The sequence below is a fragment of the Camelus bactrianus genome, chromosome 15 (assembly GCF_048773025.1).
Source record: "Camelus bactrianus isolate YW-2024 breed Bactrian camel chromosome 15, ASM4877302v1, whole genome shotgun sequence".
Classification (NCBI taxonomy): Eukaryota; Metazoa; Chordata; class Mammalia; order Artiodactyla; family Camelidae; genus Camelus; species Camelus bactrianus.
In genome coordinates, this window is record NC_133553.1 from 11,241,687 (window position 1) to 11,259,456 (window position 17,770).

Sequence of the window (17,770 nt, forward strand, 5' to 3'; positions counted from 1 at the left end):
GATTGGATGGGTGGGTTCCTGGATATAAGTCTTGGTGTATTTGTGGGAGAGGGTGAGGTAAAATTGTCCTTCAACTCCAACATCTGTGCCTTTCTCCTCTGCTTATTTTCTATTTAGAGTAAACCTTTTTTTTTAAATTTTTTACTGATTTATAATCATTTTACAATGTTGTGTCAAATTCCAGTGTTCAGCACAATTTTTCAGTCATTCATGGACATATACACACTCATTGTCACATTTTTTCTCTGTGAGTTATCATAAAATTTTGTGTATATTTCTCTGTGTTATACAGTGTAATCTTGTTTATCTATTCTACAATTTTGAAATCCCAGTCTCTCCCTTCCCACCCCCCACCCCCCTGGCAAACACAAGTCTGTATTCTCTGTCTGTGAGTCTATTTCTGCACTGTATTTATGCTTTCTTTTTGTTTGTTTGTTTGTTTGTTTTTGTTTTTGTTTTTTAGATTCCACATATGAGCGAACTCATATGGTATTTTTCTTTCTCTTTCTGGCTTACTTCACTTAGAATGACATTCTCCAGGAGCATCCATGTTGCTGCAAATGGCATTATGTTGTCGGTTTTTATGCCTGAGTAGTATTCCATTGTATAAATACACCACTACTTCTTTATCAAGTGCCATGTTTATGGACATTTAGGCTGTTTCCATGCTTTGGCTATTGTAAATAGTGCTGCTATGAACATTGGGGTGCAGGTGTCATCCTGAAGTAGATTTCCTTCTGGATACAAGAGCAGGAGTGGGATTCCTGGGTCATATGGTAAGTCTATTCCTAGTCTTTTAAGGAATCTCCAGACGGTTTTCCATAGTGGCTGCACCAAACTGCATTCCCACCAGCAGTGTAGGAAGGTTCCCCTATCTCCACAGACCCCAGCATTTGTCATTTGTGGATTTTTGAATGACGGCCATTCTGACTGATGTGAGGTGATACCTCATTACAGTTTTGATTTGCATTTCTTTGATAATTAGTGATATTGAGCATTTTTTCATGTGCTTTTTGATCATTTGTATGTCTTCCTTGGAGAATTGCTTGTTTAGGTCTTCTGCCCATTTTTGGATTGGGTTGTTTTTTTTTTTCTTATTGAGTCGTATGAGCTGCTTATATATTCTGGAGATCAAGCCTTTGTCGGTTTCACTTGCAAAAGTTTTCTCCCATTCTGTAGGTTTTCTTCTTGTTTTATTTCCGGTTTCCTTTGCTGTGCAGAAGCTTGTAAGTTTCATTAGGTCCCATTTGTTTATTCTTGCTTTTATTTCTTCTAGGAGAAAATTTTTGAAATGTATGTCAGATAATGTTTTGCCTATGTTTTCCTCTAGGAGGTTTATTGTATCTTGTCTTATGTTTAAGTCTTTGATCCATTTTGAGTTGATTTTTGTATATGGTGTAAGGGAGTATTCTAGCTTCATTGTTTTACATGCTGCTGTCCAGTTTTCCCAACACCATTTGCTGAAGAGACTGTCTTTATTCCATTGTATATTCTTGCCTCCTTTGTCGAAGATTAGTTGACCAAAAGTTTGTGGGTTCATTTCTGGGCTCTCTATTATCTTCCATTGGTCTATATGTTTGTTTTGGTACCAATACCATGCTGTCTTGATGACTGTAGCTCTATAGTATTGTCTGAAGTCTGGGAGAGTTATTCCTCCAGCCTCTTTCTTTCTCTTCAGTAATGCTTTGGCAATTCTAGGTCTTTGATGGTTCCATATAAATTTTATTATGCTTTGTTCTAGTTCTGTGAAATATGTCCTGGGTAATTTGATAGGGATTGCATTAAATCTGTAGATTGCATTGGGCACTGTGACCATTTTAACAATATTGATTCTTCGAATCCAAGAGCATGGAATATCTTTCTATTTTTTAAAGTCTTCTTTAATTTCCTTCATCAATGGTTTATAGATTTCTGTGTATAACTCTTTCACCTCCTTGGTTAGATTTATTCCCAGATATTTTATGAATTTAAGTGATACTTTAAAGGGGATTGTTTCTTTACTCTTCTTTTTCTGTTGATTTATCGTTAGTGTAAAGAAATGCAACTGATTTTTGAATGTTAAATTTGTAATCTGCTACCTTGTAGAATTCTTCAATCATCTCTAGTAGCTTTTGTATGGACCTTTTAGGGTTTTCTATATATAGTAACATGTCATCAGCGTATAATGATACTTTAACCCCTTCTTTTCCAATTTCGATCCCTTTTATTTCTTTCTCTTGCCTGACTGCTGTGGCTAAGATTTCCAGGACTATGTTGAATAGGAGTGGTTATAGTGGGCATCCTTTTCTTGTCCCAGATATTAGTGGGAAGCTTTTGAGTTTTTCACCATTGAGTACTATGCTGTCTGTAGGTTTGTCATATATAGCTTTTATTATGTTGAGATATGTTCCCTCTATACCCACTTTGGCGAGAGTTTTTATCATAAATGGGTGTTGAATTTTATCAAATGCTTTTTCTGCATTGATGGAGATGATCATGTGGTTTTTGTCCTTTCTCTTGTTGATGTGATGTATTACATTGATTGATTTGCATATGTTGAACCAGCCTTGTGTCCCTGGGATGAACCCTACTTGGTCATGATATATGATCTTTTTTATGTGTTGTTGGATTCTATTTGCTAAAATTTTGGTGAGGATTTTGGAGTCTATGTTCATCAGTGATATTGGCCTATAATTCTCTTTTTTTGGTAGTGTCTTTGCCTGGTTTTGGTATCAGGGTGATGGTGGCTTCATAGAATGAGTTTGGGAGTATTGCATTCTTTTCAATCTTCTGGAAGAGTTTGAGAAGGACTGGTATGAGTTCTTCTTTGTATGTTTGGTAGAATTCCCCAGTAAAGCCATCCGGTCCTGGACTTTTATTTGTAGGGAGGTTTTTAATTGCTATTTGTATTTCCTTTCTAGTGATCGGATTGTTCAACTGTTCAGATACTTCTTGATTCAGTTTTGGTGGACAGTATGTTTCCAGAAACTTGTCCATCTCCTCTAGGTTATCCAGTTTGGTTCCATATAATTTTTCATAATATTCTCATATGATATTCTGTATTTCTATTTTGTTTGTTGTAATTTCTCCATTTTCCTTTCTTATTTTGTTAATTTGTGCTCTCTCTTTTTTCTTCCTTGTGAGTTTGGCCAGAGGTTTGTCGATTTTATTTACTTATTCAAAAAACCAGCTTTTGGTTTGGTTGATTTTTTCTATGGTCCTGTTAATCTCTCTTGTATTTAATTCCTCTCTGATCTTTATTATTTCCTTCCTTCTGCTGCTTTTTGGGGCTTTTTGTTCTTCTTTTTCTAATTCATTCAGGTGGTGGGTTAAGATGTTTATTTGAGATTGTTCTTGTATTCTGAGGAAGGGCTGTATCACTATAAACTTCCCTCTTAGCACTGCCTTTGCTTTGTCCCATAGGTTTTGAGTGGTTGTGCTTTCATTATCATTTGTCTCAAGGTATTATTTAATTTCAGGTTTGATTTCCTCATTGACCCATTGCTTTTTCAATAACATATTGTTTAATCTGCATGCTTTCCATTTTTCTCCTTTGTTTCTCTGTTGTTGATTTCCAGCTTCATGGCATTGTGGTCAGTAAAAATGCTTGAGATAATTTCTATCTTCTTAAAATTGTTGAGGTTTCTTTTGTGCCCAAGTACATGATCGATCCTGAAAAATGTTCCATGTGCACTTGAAAAGAATGTATATCCTATTTTTGGGGGGTGTAATGCTCTGAAAATATCCACCAAATCTAGTTTTTCTATTAAACTGTTTAATTTCTCTATTGCCTTGTTTATTTTCTGTCTGGAAAATCTGTCTAGTGATATTAATGCAGTGTTATAATCCCCAACTATGATTGTAATCCCATCAATATCCCCCTTTATCTCTGTTAGTAATTCTTGTATGTACTTAGGTGCTCCTATATTGGGTGCATATATATTAACAAGTGTAATAACCTCATCTTGTATCACTCCTTTAATCATTATAAAATGTCCTTCTTTATCTTTCTTTATGGCCTTTGTTTTAAAGTCTATTTTGTCTGAAATCAGTACTGCAACACCTGCTTTTTTGGCTTTTCCATTTGCATGGAATATCCTTTTCCATCCTTTCACTCTCAATCTAAATGTGTCCTTCTCCCTAAATTGGGTCTCTTGTATGCAGCATATTGAAGGTTCTTGCTTTATTATCCAGTCTGCCACTCTATGTCTTTTGACTGAAGCATTTAGTCCATTAACATTTACAGTAATTAATGATAGGTGTGTGTTTATTGCCATTTTGAACTTATCTTTGCAATTGAATTGGTATATCCTCTTTGTTCCTTTCTTCTTCCTTTTGTGGTTTGGTAATTTTCCTTTGTATTATCATGGATTTTATTTAATTTCTGTGAATCCCTTGTACGTTTTTAGCTTATGGTTACCCCTTTTAGTAAATCTATCAACCCATTAGTATAACTGTTTTTATTAAACTGATAGTAACGATCTCAAACCCATCCTACTGTGAAAAAAAATTAAAAAATAAAGGAAAAAATATTCTATATTTCCCTGCCTCCCTCTCCCACTCTCAGTGATTTGTATGTCTTCTTTTATAATTTCATGTTTACTTTATTTGTAATTCATGAGTTATCACCTTTCCAGTTGTGAGTTTCTCATTTCTGTAGCATCCTGCTGCTTTTCTATTTAGAATAGACCTTTCAATGTTTCATTTAGCATCGGTTTAGTGTTGCTAAACTCCTGCAGCTTTTTTTTGTCTGTGAAACTCTTTATTTCTCCTTCTATCCTCAAGGATAGCCTTGCTGGATAAAGTATCCTAGGCTGCATCTTTTTTTCATTCAAGGCTTTGAATATATCTTGCCACTCCCTTCTGGCCTGTAGTGTTTGTGTAGAGAAATCAGCTGAGAGCCTTATGGGGGTTCCCTTGTAACTTACTCTTTGCTTTTCTCTTGCTGCCTTTAGAATCATTTCTTAATCCTTGACTCTGGCCATCTTGATTATAATATGTCTTCTTGTGGGTCTATTTGGGTTCTTCCTGTTTGGGACCCTCTGAGCTTCCTGTACTTGGATATCTTATTCCTTTTTTAAGTTTGGGAAGTTTTCAGTCATGATTTCTTCAAAAACCTTTTCAATCCCCTTTGATCTTTCTTCCGCTTCTGGGGCCACTATTATGCAAAGATTGGGACACTTTATATTGTCCCATAGGTCCCTTAAGCTATTTTCATTATTTTTTATTTGCTTATCTTGTAGTTCTTCTGAATGGGTGCTTTCTATTGTCCTGTCTTCTAGGTCACTAATTCATTCCTCTGCATTATGTAGTTGGCTTTGCACAGCTATTAGATCATTCCTCATCTCTGTCAATGAGTTTACCCATTCTACTTGGCTCTTCTTTATAACTTCAATTTCATTTTTGACATATTTTGTATCTCTAAACACTATCTCTTTTAATTCCTTCAGCAATTTGATCACTTCTTTTTTGAAATCTTAATCGATATCTATTTCATTGATCTTTCTTGCAGGGGATTTCTCTTGTTCTTTTAATTGGGAAAGGTTTCTCTGCTTCTTCTTCTTGCTCATACCTCTCTGGCACTGTGGTTTATGGAGTATCAGTTGTCTATTTTTGTCCTTAAGGATTTTATCTATCTAATGCTTATTTAGGAATAGAACTTAGGAAAGAAAGAAAAAAAATAAGAGAGAGAGAAATAATTTTAAAAGAAGGGAGAAAGAGGGTTTGAAAACAGTGTATAATGAATAATAGAAGAGCGAGTTGAAGCAGAGTATTAATCAGGTTGAGACGACCTTTTAAATCCTTTAAAAAAAAGAGGGGGTAGATGAATAGATGTATTTGAAAACTGTGTCTAATCAATAACAGGACATCAAAACCCAAGAGAAATAGAAATGAATTAAGAAGTAAAAATTAAGAGGGTAATAGAAAATAGAACAGGTAAAAACAGATTAAAAAAAAGGGGGGGTGTCGGTGTTCTCCTGGAGTCTGTGTGCTTTTAACGTGAAGTCTTTCTGTCTTTGTCCTATTTTGGAAGTTCATCTTGCTGTTTTCAGAGGCCCTCTATTGGCGCCCTCTTCTGTGCTGCTCCCAGTACCTGTTGGCAAGCTGATTGCACCTCCTCCTAATACTGGGTCAGGTGCATCTTTCCTCTGCTGTGGGTGGGCGGGTCACAGCCCCTCCCGATGCCGATGCCGCAGTCAGATGTTGCAGACTGGCCAGGTAGGAGGGCGGGTCGTGCCCCCTCCCAGCACCTCGTTCAGGGACTGTGTTCCTGCCCGAAAAGAGGAGGCCACTCTCCCTCTACCTGCACCTGTAGCTCCACTGCTCTGTGTGGCTGCACGCTCCACCCTGGTCTGTGCTCCACAGGTGGGCTCTGGGAAGACAGAGGGATAGCCTTGTCCCTGCTCTGGGCCAAAGCTCAGCTCCTTGTTTGTCTTTGTGGAGCAAGTTCTCTGAGGGACCATGATGGAAGGATCCTATCTGCCTCGGGCTGTAGGCCAGTCTCAGTCTGTCCTTTAAGGCTGCTAAGCTCTTTGGTGCGGATGCAGGTTTCACCCCTGCTACTGCCTGGATACTAAGCGCTGGAGGATATGGCAGCTGTGCCTGAGCCCCACCTCTCTTCCCCTGAAAACTTTCTGTGGGTTTTCAGAAATGGGGGTATGCACCCTTCCCCTGAGAGCACATCAACCTTGCTGTTTTATGGAGGGCCCAGATTGTTCTGCCCTGTACACCCACAGCCATGGTGCACAGCCCCTTGCATTCCCCCAGGGCTGCCTCCATGCAGCTGCCGCCGTCCTCCGCCTGGCTTGTGCAGCCTGGCCCTGCCCACTGCTGCCTGCCCGCATCTCAGGCTGGGTGTTGGGGGGACCCTCTGTGCCTGTTTTACTTAGTTCTGTCATTCAAGGGCTGCTTCATATAGATCGGAGCCTCGGAGGCTCCCTCTCCGTCCCACTGGCCTCTCAGTTGGAGAGGGGAGACCCAGTGAGCGAGCGCCAGTCCTCCTTTGCCACTCCCTCCCCATGGGACCCGTCCCACTCTGCTTTGCCTTTTGTTCTTTCTTTTTTCCTTTTCTCCTACCAGATTTTTGGCGTCTTTATCTTTTGAAGAGCGCGATGATCTGTCAGAGTTCCACAGGTGTTCTGGTTGGCTGAATTGGTCTTTGGATGTGGGTCTTGGTGTATTTGTGGCAGAGGGTGAGCTGCGAGTGCCCTTCTACTCTGGTATCTTCTCCGAGTCCCCTAGAGTAAACCTTTCATTATTTCCTTTAGCATAGGTTTAGTATTGCTAAATTCTTTTAGTTTGTGATTTTCTGTGAAATTCTTTCTCTTTCTATTCTAAAGTACAGCCTTACTGCATAAATTATCCTAGGTTGCATCTTTCTCTCATTCAGAACTTTTAATATATATTACCACTCCCTTCTGGCCAGCAGTGTTGGTGAAGAGAAACAAACAGATAGCCTTATGTGGTTTTCCTTATAAATAATAATTCATTTTTCTCTTGCTACCTTTAGTATCATTTCTTTATCTTTAACTTTCACCATCTTAATTTTAATATGTCTTGGTGTAGGTTATTTGGGTTCTTCTTGAGTACTCTCTGTGCTTCCTGTACTTGGATATTTGATTGCTTCTTTAGGTTTGGGATATTTTCTGTCATGATTTCTTCAAATACCTTTTTAATCCCTTTTGCTTTTTCTTCTCCTTCTGTGACCCCTATTATGCATAGTTTGGAATGTTATATATTATCCCATAGATCCTTTATATTGTTTTCATTGTTCTTTTTTTTTTCTCTCTCTCTCTTGCTTTTCTATCTGCTGTTCTGATTGGGTGACTCCTCTTTTCATGTTTTCTAAGTCACTTATTCATTCTTCTGTATTGTCTAGTCTGCTTTTGACTGCCTATATCTTGGCTCTTTTCATAGCCATTGAGTATTATGTTTTTAATTATCTCCTCTTTATACTTTCAATTTCCTTTTCATAATGTTCTCTCTCTATTTATAGTCTCTTTTATTTCTTCCAGTGCTTTCATCACTCCAGTTTTGAAGTCATGATCTAGTAGACTATTGAGATATATTTCATTGACTGTTCTTTCTGGGGATTTCTATTGTTCTTTTAATTGAGAATCATTCCCCTCCTTCTTCATTTTACTTATATCTCTCTGGCACTATGGATTATGAAGTATCAGTTATCTTCTCTGGACTTCAAGGGTTTTTTTTTTTTTTTTGAAGAGGATGTGTTCCTGTGTAGACTGCGCACCCCTAATAATTTTGTTGCTAGGTTTGTTTTTAGTATGGATGGTAGCCATGTCTTCCTTCCATGTGTGTTATCAGTTATCCTTTTGATTAGGGATGTGGCTGGTGTTGTGGTGACCAGAGCCTTCTCTGGATTTTTAGAGTGGTCTCCTTTTTGTTCTGTGGTTGTCACAGCTCTGTCAGGGACTGGATCTGTTTCCTTTTTGTTGAGAGTGAGGCTTCCAGACCTGGTTCTGAGCTCTGGTGCATAGTAGGTGAGGTTGGAGCACTTTAAGTACTTTTTCTTGACTCTGCCCTTGTCCTAGCTTTAGTCACAGGAATGTCAGTATGCTGCTGTGGTGTCCCCCAGGTTCTCTGCCCTCAAAAATACCAGTGCAATTCCACTGAATTCTGGGTCACACACTTGGTTGGTGATGCACTATCAGGTCAGTGACATCTGCAGCAGCAAACACTGCACCTGCACTTGCCCTGATACACAAACTCTGCTCACTTGTCTTAGATGCCTACACCAGTAGGGCTTCCAGCACTCAGTGACTGCATTCATGCTACCAGATCAGCACCATGCCAAGTGCCAAATGCTGCCCCTTCAATCACCCACTTTGCAAACTCTGCTCACTCTTCCCAGAGGCCCACAGGTCATGCAACTTGGTCAGAACTACTCTTAGTGCTGCATTCACTCAGGGTAGGTGGGCTCACAGAAAATGGCCACACCAGCACTCACCCTTACTCTGTGCCAGAACTCTAGTCCTTGCCCATTTGTCTTAGAAGGGTGGGTCCACAAAGGCACCTGCATAGCAAAATGGTCCCCTTTGCTTGGTGTTGTAAACAAATTTCAGTCCTGCCTGTGAAGTTGTGGAGCCACTGGGTATGAATATGTGCTTCAAATCCACCAGAGGTGGATTTGAAGCGATATGGTGGTTGTGGTGGAGCCCTGTCTCTATTATCCTAAGAACACACCAGCAATGGTGTCACAGGACTGTGTAGACAAAGGCTATGGCCCAGCCGCATTGTGCTCCTCCCTGCAATGCACACCAGCAGTATTGCTTCCTTTTTTTAATTTTATGGGGAACTCAGGCTGTTCTGTTCTCTATACCCTCCCAGACATAGTTCATAGCATACTTCAGCCCCTTGAGATTGCCTCTGTGCAGTTGGCCCCAGTCCACCACTTTCCTCTGGCAGCCATTCCCAGCCCACCCCCTGCTGGTTTGTGTCTAAGGCTGAGGTCACAGGGAAAATTAGTGCTCATTTTACTTATTGTTTTGTGGGCCAAGGGCTACTTTGCACAGATACAAGACTTGGAGTCCCCCTCCCCCCCAGTTTAAGAGTGCGAATCCTCCTTTGTCACTCCCACACTGTGGGATTTGTCCCACGCTATTTTCCTTTTACTTTTTTCCTACCAGATTTGTGGTGAATTCTGTCTTTTGAAGAAGGTGATGTTCTGTCAATGTTCAGTAGGTGTTCTGAGTGAATGGGTGGGTCCCGGGGTGTCTCTCTTGGTGTATTTGTGGGAAGGGTGAGCTACTAGTGTCTTTCTACTCCACCATCTTGGCTGCTTCTGACTCCTCTTTCTTAAATTTGATACTGAAATTACTAATAATTGGCCAGAATTCTCAATGTTTCCATGATCTATTCAGACAGATATTGTATACCTGTCTGAAAATTAACATGACACTTCTTATTTTTAAAAAAATTGACAGCACATTCTGTAGGGAAGAAGTAAATATAAGTGTAATCCTATGAATTTTCAATAAAAGGATGAACCGATGGAAAGTCTGGTAGCCATGTACAGTGAACGTCAGTTATCTTTGTTCTACCTTCCTTGATAATGCCTTTTCTGTGGTACTAATTTCTTCTCTTCCCTCTACTGATCAAAACTTTTCCACTTGAAGGCATATAGTGGTGAGCATAGCTGCCTTCCAAAACTTCTCCACTCTCCACTGTGAACAAAAATTAAAACTAAAATGTCTTAGCCAGACATCCAATGTCCAACATAGTTTTATCTTAATTCTACTCCCCCACAATCCATATAATTCTAGGAAATAAAGGTGAACATTTCAGTCTAATACTGGAAGACACTGCACTTTTTTGAATGTTTATTGGTGAATGTCTTATATCAGTTTTAGATTTTTTTTCCTCTTGGGCTAAATCTAATTCCCCAAAAGTAAATATTTAAGTATTTTCTCTGCTGGGTTTAAGCCTTACAAATTATTTATTAATTATAGACTAGAATCATCCTTATATTATGAGATAAGAAATACAAAACACATTTCAAATTGCTGCTCCACTCACTCTCCTCTTTCTTTTAGAAAATAAAAGTTTATTGTTGAATTTTAATGCATAATTAAAATATATCTATATATATTTATTTATATTTATTTATTGAATTATAGTCAATTTCCAATGTTATGTCAATTTCTGGTGTACAGCATAATGCTTCAGTCATACAATAACATACATATATTCTTTTTTATATTCTTTTTCACCATAAGTTACTACAAGATATTGAATATAGTTCTCTGTGCTATACAGTATGGAATTATTGTTTATATATAATATATATATTAGTATATGCAAATCTCATGCTCTCAATTTAGCCCTTCCCACTCTCTTCTCCCTCTGGAAACCATGTTTGTTTTCTATGTCTGTGAGTCTTTATTTTTTTTAATAATTTCATCTATTTTTTAGATGCTACATATAAGTGATATCACATGGCATTTTTCTTTCTCTTTCTGACTTCACTTAGAATGATATTTCCCAGGTCCATACATGTTGCTTTAAATGGCATCATTTTATTATTTTTTTATGGATGTGCATTATTCCATTGTATAAATATACAACTTCTTTTTCCAGTCATCTGTCTTCTTGTTAATCTTACTGGAGAAGCCAAATCTTACTGGAGAGACCAATGCTCACTGCCTAGGTCACAAGTGGAATAGTCAATTTGTTTTGGCTTGCTTTGAACTGAAAAATTGTTGTGTTAGAAGATTTCATTTCCTATGATGATGCTTTTTTCCACACAGTAATGTTCCCACTGTTTATTCATACCTTTCCTGAATCTCCCTACATGGACAGAAATGTCAAGCTTCACCATGAGAGACACAAGCTCGTAGACTTTATACTTCCAAAATGATTCAAGAGTTGGATGTAAGACTCAGGTTAGAATCAGTGCATTAATTTGTTCAACAAATAAATTACACAGACTTAGTATATGCCAACCTCAGACACTGGATGGAAGTGGAGTCCGGGTATTCACAAACCAGAAAGCATCACTGAGTTTGATGTCCAGAGTTTTTACTTGGGCTTTATAATTTATTAAATCATTGGACACATGATTAATCTGCATCTCCAGCATCATCTCCTCCCATCTTCCCAGAGTCCAGCATGGCACTAATTTTCAACCCTCTAATTATGTGGTTGGTCTTTCTGGGGTTAGCCCTCATGCTGAAGTTAACTTGGGGTCCACTACCGTGAGTCACCTCATTAGCATAATAGACACTATTCTCACTCAAGAAATTCCAAGAGTTTTGAAGTTCTGTGTCTGGTACCAGAAATAAAGGACAGATATTTTATTTATTATATCACTGATAATAACTCTAAAAATTTGGTATGCATGAGAACTACAAAGGAGATTGTTTAAAATTTTACCCTTTGTAGAACTGAATTGAGGCTCAGAACTTCCTAACTTTCAGGAGCACATAAAGAATGCTACATTGCTGACAAGCATGTAAATTGGTACAATCACCTGAGAAGCAAATATCTGTCAGTATCCACTTCAACCTGAACATACAGATAAACCTATTCCAGCAAATCTGCTTCTAGGTAAATACCTAATAAAAGAAGCCACTGTCAGGAAAAACTGAAACATTTTGAAACACACACTCAACCACACGAAAGATTACTTGGTTTCTGTCTAGCTCACCCTTTGAATATTTCAAATTCAATGTTACTGAGCTATTTTCTAACTCTGTAGGTAGTAGGAAACATACAGTGCTGTAAATTATTATTTTTCTGTAGAAATGTGAATGTACTTAATCTTGTGGAATGCAATTGTTGGGTACCATTGCCTCAATGTGCTGTGGTTGTCTAAATTTCCTCTTTAAAGGAACCCTTCATCTCCTCTCTAAGTCACCATTTCTAAGAGGGTCAACACTTAAATTGGTGTGAAATACAAGACTTATAAAATATGATAGCACATCTTAATTTGACCTTCAAGGACTTTTACATTCTGGCCTCAAGCATTATTTCCAAATTCACCTTTTTATTTCCCTTTCTCAACTCATATCCAAAGACTGTTACTGACACTTCAACAATCTTGCATGATGTCTTCAACCATTACCCAGTTCCTCTCCCAGCATGCATGCTCACACACACAAACACGCACAAACAGGACCACTTCCACCTGCCTTCCTTTCCTCTTTGAACTTTTTCAGCATTAATGTGAGCCACTCACTTGAATTTCAATTATTCATCATTTTACATATTTACCTTAGTGCATACCAATCTATCCTTTTGCTTGGCAAGTTCTGAAGGCTTATCCTTCCTGTTATTAACTGATTTGTTATCTGGTCCTGGGGTGAAGTCTTTTATGCATACGAATTGAAAGAGAAGCAGTCAAGGGAATGGTTGATGAAGAAGAATAAAAATTGCTATGTAGGAAAATCTAGGACAGCAAAAAGAAAGAAACAAACAAAAATAATTGGTCATGCAGAGGAACTGTGAAACCAATGATCTTTATGCTTTAAATCCAGGATTACCTCCCTGCCTAGTTCATTGGAATTCAAACCTAAGAATTTACACATGTGTTACCACACCAGCTCCACTTTCTGCTTCTACTCATTCTTGTGGGATTTTCTGTATGACATCTGCCTTCAGCCTGTCTTTGTCTTCTGGTTTCTGATCATGTCCCTTCATCCCAGTTCTTAGTGACTTGTCAGATGTCACTGAGATCACAGCCATGAAGTTCCTTATACCATGTCTGGTGCAGGGTAGGTCCTCAGTGAGGATTTTCCTTCTTCTTAAAGTAGCTCAGATTTGTTACTATGCTTCCCGTGAAAGTGAGCCAAAGGCTTTTATTAAATTAGGAAATAAAAGCAATCTGTGTTGTTTCTTGGTCAAAGATGTCAGCGTAAGGCAGAATTCCAAGTTGGATGCTTGGAGAGTCAGTGGGAGCACCACAGGACCCTCTCCCTCCTTGTCTCTCTAAAAGGACTCATTTGCTCATTGTCTTTTAGGGGCTTAAGGAGCAAGTCTGAACTCACAGCTCTTTGTTCACACCAGAGGCTGCCATACTACCACTGTTGCCCTGACTCCACCCACTCCTCCAGCAGCACCAGCTCAACTCCAGAGTAGAAGCTGAGAGCAGTGTCTGTAGATCAGAGTCCAGACAGCTAGCTCTTCATGCATAAAGTGGGGTGCCCCTGCACTGAGCTGTGTTGAGTGGCAGCAAGCATCCACTTTTTATCAGGTAGGGCTTCCTCCTTCCCCACTCCCTCACCCTTTAAGTCTCTTCCCCCTCTCCCCTTCCTCCCCTCCATCCTTCTCTAACATACCCTTGAATAGATGATGCTGGCTTGCAGCTGTTAACTTAGTTCTTTTTTATAAACCCAGTAGTTTATTTCAAAGAAGAAATTTTAGGCTTACTGGACAAAATCCCACTACAATTGACACTTATACAGACACTAGACTACTGTACATTTAAAAAAAGAAAAAATCAAGAAGGGCCAAGTTGGTGGAGTAGAACGACACTCTTAGCTCACCCTCTCCCACAAATGCAACAAGACTGACATCCACTGACCCACCTATCCAATCAGAAAGTCTGCTGAACTTTAACAGAACCTCACTTTCATCAAAAGACAAAACACGCCATTAATCTGGTAGGAGAAAAGGAAAATAAAAGGAAGAAAAAGGGAAATAGTGCAGTCCAGTCCCATGGGGAGGGAGCAGCAAAGGTGGTATAGTGCTCATTTGCTGGGTCCCTCCCACTCCAATGAAGAGGTCAGCTGGATGGAGGGGGAACCTCTGAGGCTTGAAATTGTATAGAATATCCCTTGACTGACAGAACAAAGTTAAATGGGCAAAAAGGGTCCTCATGACCCCCAGGCTTAGACACCAACCAACAGGTGTGGGATGAAACAGACTGCCTGAGCCTGATGGAGGACTCAGGCCAACTGTACAAAGGCAATCTCAGGAGATTTCAATATGCTGTGTGCCATCACTGGAAAGGTATACAAAGCAGAACAACATGAGTCCCCCATAAAATATGAAAAAAAAAGGCAAAGAAACACTGCTGGTGTGCCCTGGGGGGAGGGGTGCCATAGCTTTTGTCTTTGAAGACTTGTGGCATCATTTCTGGTGTCTTTTCTGAAGAGAGGTGGGGTTTAAACACACCCACCATATACTCTAATGTGCACCCAGGTGGAGGCATGGTTGAAATCTCAATCCCTACCTAGGGGTTCTGCAACCTCATAGGTGGGACTCAGATTTGTTTACAGCCCCAGGCAAATAGGAAAGTTCTGCTGCAGTACCTCTGTGAACTCATGGTTCTAAGACAAATGAACAAGGAGAAGAGTTCTGGCATAGAGCACGGGTGATGGCTGGTATGACCACTTTATCCAAGTCCACCTAAAGAGCATGGAACTGAAGTGAAGTTGGGAGGGGCACTGAAAGGCAGAGAGACCCTACCACCTAACATGCACAAGTGCACCACCACAATACAGCATTTGGAGGAGACATGACACATGGCACTAGGAGAAGCACAGATCAGGGGAACAACTGGAGGGCCTCTGGAACCAGTGAGTAGAGTTCATGCAGCAGGGTGAGAACAGGAGCAGTGACAATCACAAAATAAAAAGGAGATCTCATTTAATAGCCAGGGAAGACTCTTGCTACCAGATCACAGGCCAAATCCCCAACAAAAAGGATAACAGGCAAAAGACAGGAAGACATAGTAACCACCCATACTTCAGACAGAGCTATCAACAAAATTATTAAGAGCACATAGTGCCCACAAGAACATATCCACATTTTTTCATTTTTCTTTTACTTTTTAAATTTTTACATTTAAAAGATTTTTATGTTTCTATGTTTAATCCCTTTTAAAATTGGCCTTTAAAATATTTTAAATTGTTTTTAGTTTGTCTCAATTTCATTTTTATTTCTTTTTGCTTTATTCTTCTATTATCGATTAGACTAAGTTCTCAAATTTTTTCTTCTTTTAAGCTTTTTAAATTTCTCACAATTTGCTTTTTATCTCTTTGTTTTGTTCTCTTATTTATTATAATAAGTTTTCATATATTATTTTCTAATTTTAAGACTTTAAAACTTCTCAATTTTTATTTCTCTTTGACTAGTTCTTCTGTTATTGTTCATAATCTGTTTTCAAATCTTATTCTCTTCTTTTAAATTTATTTTTTAACTTTATTTCTGTATCTGTTTTAGGTAAATAAGTAAAAAGAAAACCTTTAGAAACAGAAAAGACAACCATGCTCCATAATCAATAGTGCAGGAGAGATATAAGCAAAATAAAGTAGTAGAGGAACAACCCCATTTAAAAGAACAGGTAAAATCCCCTGAAAGAATGATCATGAAATAGACCTTGATAATCTATTAAATCATGATTTCAAAAAAGGAGAGATAAAAGTACTAAAGACGCAAAAAGAGATTGTATATAGAGGCAAAGAATATGTCAAATAGGAAATTGAAACTTTATAAAGAGGAGTGATTTAAAATAGGAAAACACATTTGCTGAGATAAGAGCTGAGTTAAAAGTTGTAAAAAAAAAAAGTAGGCTACTTAATGCAGAGGAATTAATAAGTGGTTTAGAATACAGGACAACAGAAATCAACTAATCAGAAGAGAGGAAAACAAACAAAAACCAATGAAAGAACAAAATTCAATGAAAACAATTATCCTATGGGATAATATAAAGCTTGCCAAAACCTACACATAACAGGGGTCTCAGAAGGAGAAGAAATAGCAAACAGGATTGAAAAGGTATTTGAAGAAATCATAATTAAGAACTTCTGAAACATAAAGAAGCAATCAGATATACGAGTACAGGAAGTATGAAGGGACCTAAACAAGAAGAAACCAAACAGACACACACTAAGATATATTATAATCAGCATGGCCAGGGTTAAACATAAAGTAATGGTTCTAAAGGCATAAGGAGAAAAACAGAGTTAGTTACAAAAGAATACTCATAAGACTTTCAGCTGATTTCTCTACACAAACACTACAAGCCAGAAGGGAGTGGCAAGATATATTCAAAGTCCTGAATGAAAAACAAACAAACAAAAAAGATTCAGCCTAGGATAATTTATCCAGCAAGTCTATTCTTCAGAATAGCAGAAGAAATAAATATCTTCACAGACAAGCAAAAATAAAAGAATTTAGCAACACTAAATCTATACTAAAAGAAATATTGAACGGTATACTCTAAATCGAAAAGAAGCAGTTTGCTTTTGAAAGGAGAAAACCATAATTGGAAAGGTGATAATTACCATGAATTACAACAGAATAAACATGGAATTGTAAAAGAAGACTTCTAAATCATTAAGAGTGGGAGAGGGGAGCAAGAAAACATAAGAGTTTTCTTCATTCTTTAATTTTTTCATTCTTGGTAGGATGGGTTTGAGCTTGTATTACTATATGTTTTAAACAAACAGATACAGTAATGGGTTAATATATGTACAAAATTGGGTAACCATAAGACAATAACTTACAAGAAAGTCACAAAAACTAAAAATTAACCAAGATAATAGAAAGGAAAACTTTAAAAAAAACACACACAACAAGAGAAAGAAAGAAGCAAGGGAAAAATGCCAAATCAATTGCAAAATTAAGTTCAAAATGGCAATAAACCAAGGTTTATCAGAAATTACTTTAAATTTCAATAGGTTAAATGCTCTAATGAAAAGGCATAGAGTGACAGACTGGATAATAAAACAAGAACCTACAATATGCCACATACAAGAGACCCACTTTGGGAAAAGGACACAAATAGACTGTGAGTGAGCAAATTGAACAAGATATTACACACAAAAAGAAATGAAAAGAAAGCAGGAGTAGCAATACTGAGTTCACACAACATGAACTTTAAAACAAAGACCATAAAGAAAGACGAAGAACATTTTACGATTTAAGGAGCAATACAAGATGAAGATATTACATCCATTAACATAACTATACCCAATGTAGGAGCAACTAAATACATAAAGCAAATACTAACAGATATAAAAGGAGAAATTGCTGGGAATAAAATAATGGTAGGAAATTAAAATATCCCATTATCCTCACTGGAAGATCTTCCAGATGCAAATTTAATAATGCAACAGAAATTAAATGATACAATATACAAATTAGACATGGTTGATATTTCAGAACATACATCCTAAAAAAATACAATATGCATTCTTCATAAGTGCATATGGAACATTTTCTAGGATGGATCATGTACTTGGGCGCAAAAAAAGACTCAACAATTTTAAGATAATAGTAATTATTTTAAGCATTTTTTTCTGAACACAATGCATGAAACTAGAAA

The 17,770-nt window shown here is 37.9% G+C and overlaps 1 protein-coding gene and 1 long non-coding RNA gene across 11 annotated transcripts in view; one reads left to right on the plus strand and one right to left on the minus strand.

Annotated features, from left to right (window-relative positions):
- Nucleotides 1-17,770, minus strand: part of LOC141573439 (junction-mediating and -regulatory protein-like) — a 189,095-nt gene that overhangs the window by 109,844 nt on the left and 61,481 nt on the right. For 2 of the 3 annotated variants that reach the window (XR_012499128.1, XM_074341577.1), the window contains one exon: nt 10,233-12,886. The exons of the other annotated variant lie outside the window; for it this stretch is intronic. Coding sequence is in view for 1 of the 2 variants with exons in the window: in XM_074341577.1 (XP_074197678.1) it covers nt 12,838-12,886 (49 nt within the window). In the remaining variant the exon portion in view is untranslated. Of the gene's footprint in view, nt 1-10,232; nt 12,887-17,770 lie in introns of those variants that run through there. 3 annotated transcript variants of the gene reach the window in all.
- LOC141573441 (uncharacterized) overlaps nt 1-17,770 on the plus strand; it is a 58,369-nt gene that overhangs the window by 26,468 nt on the left and 14,131 nt on the right. The window contains exon 4 of one of the 8 annotated variants that reach the window (XR_012499138.1): nt 13,458-13,690. The exons of the other annotated variants lie outside the window; for them this stretch is intronic. This is a non-coding gene — a long non-coding RNA (uncharacterized LOC141573441). The remainder of the gene's footprint in view (nt 1-13,457; nt 13,691-17,770) is intronic. 8 annotated transcript variants of the gene reach the window in all.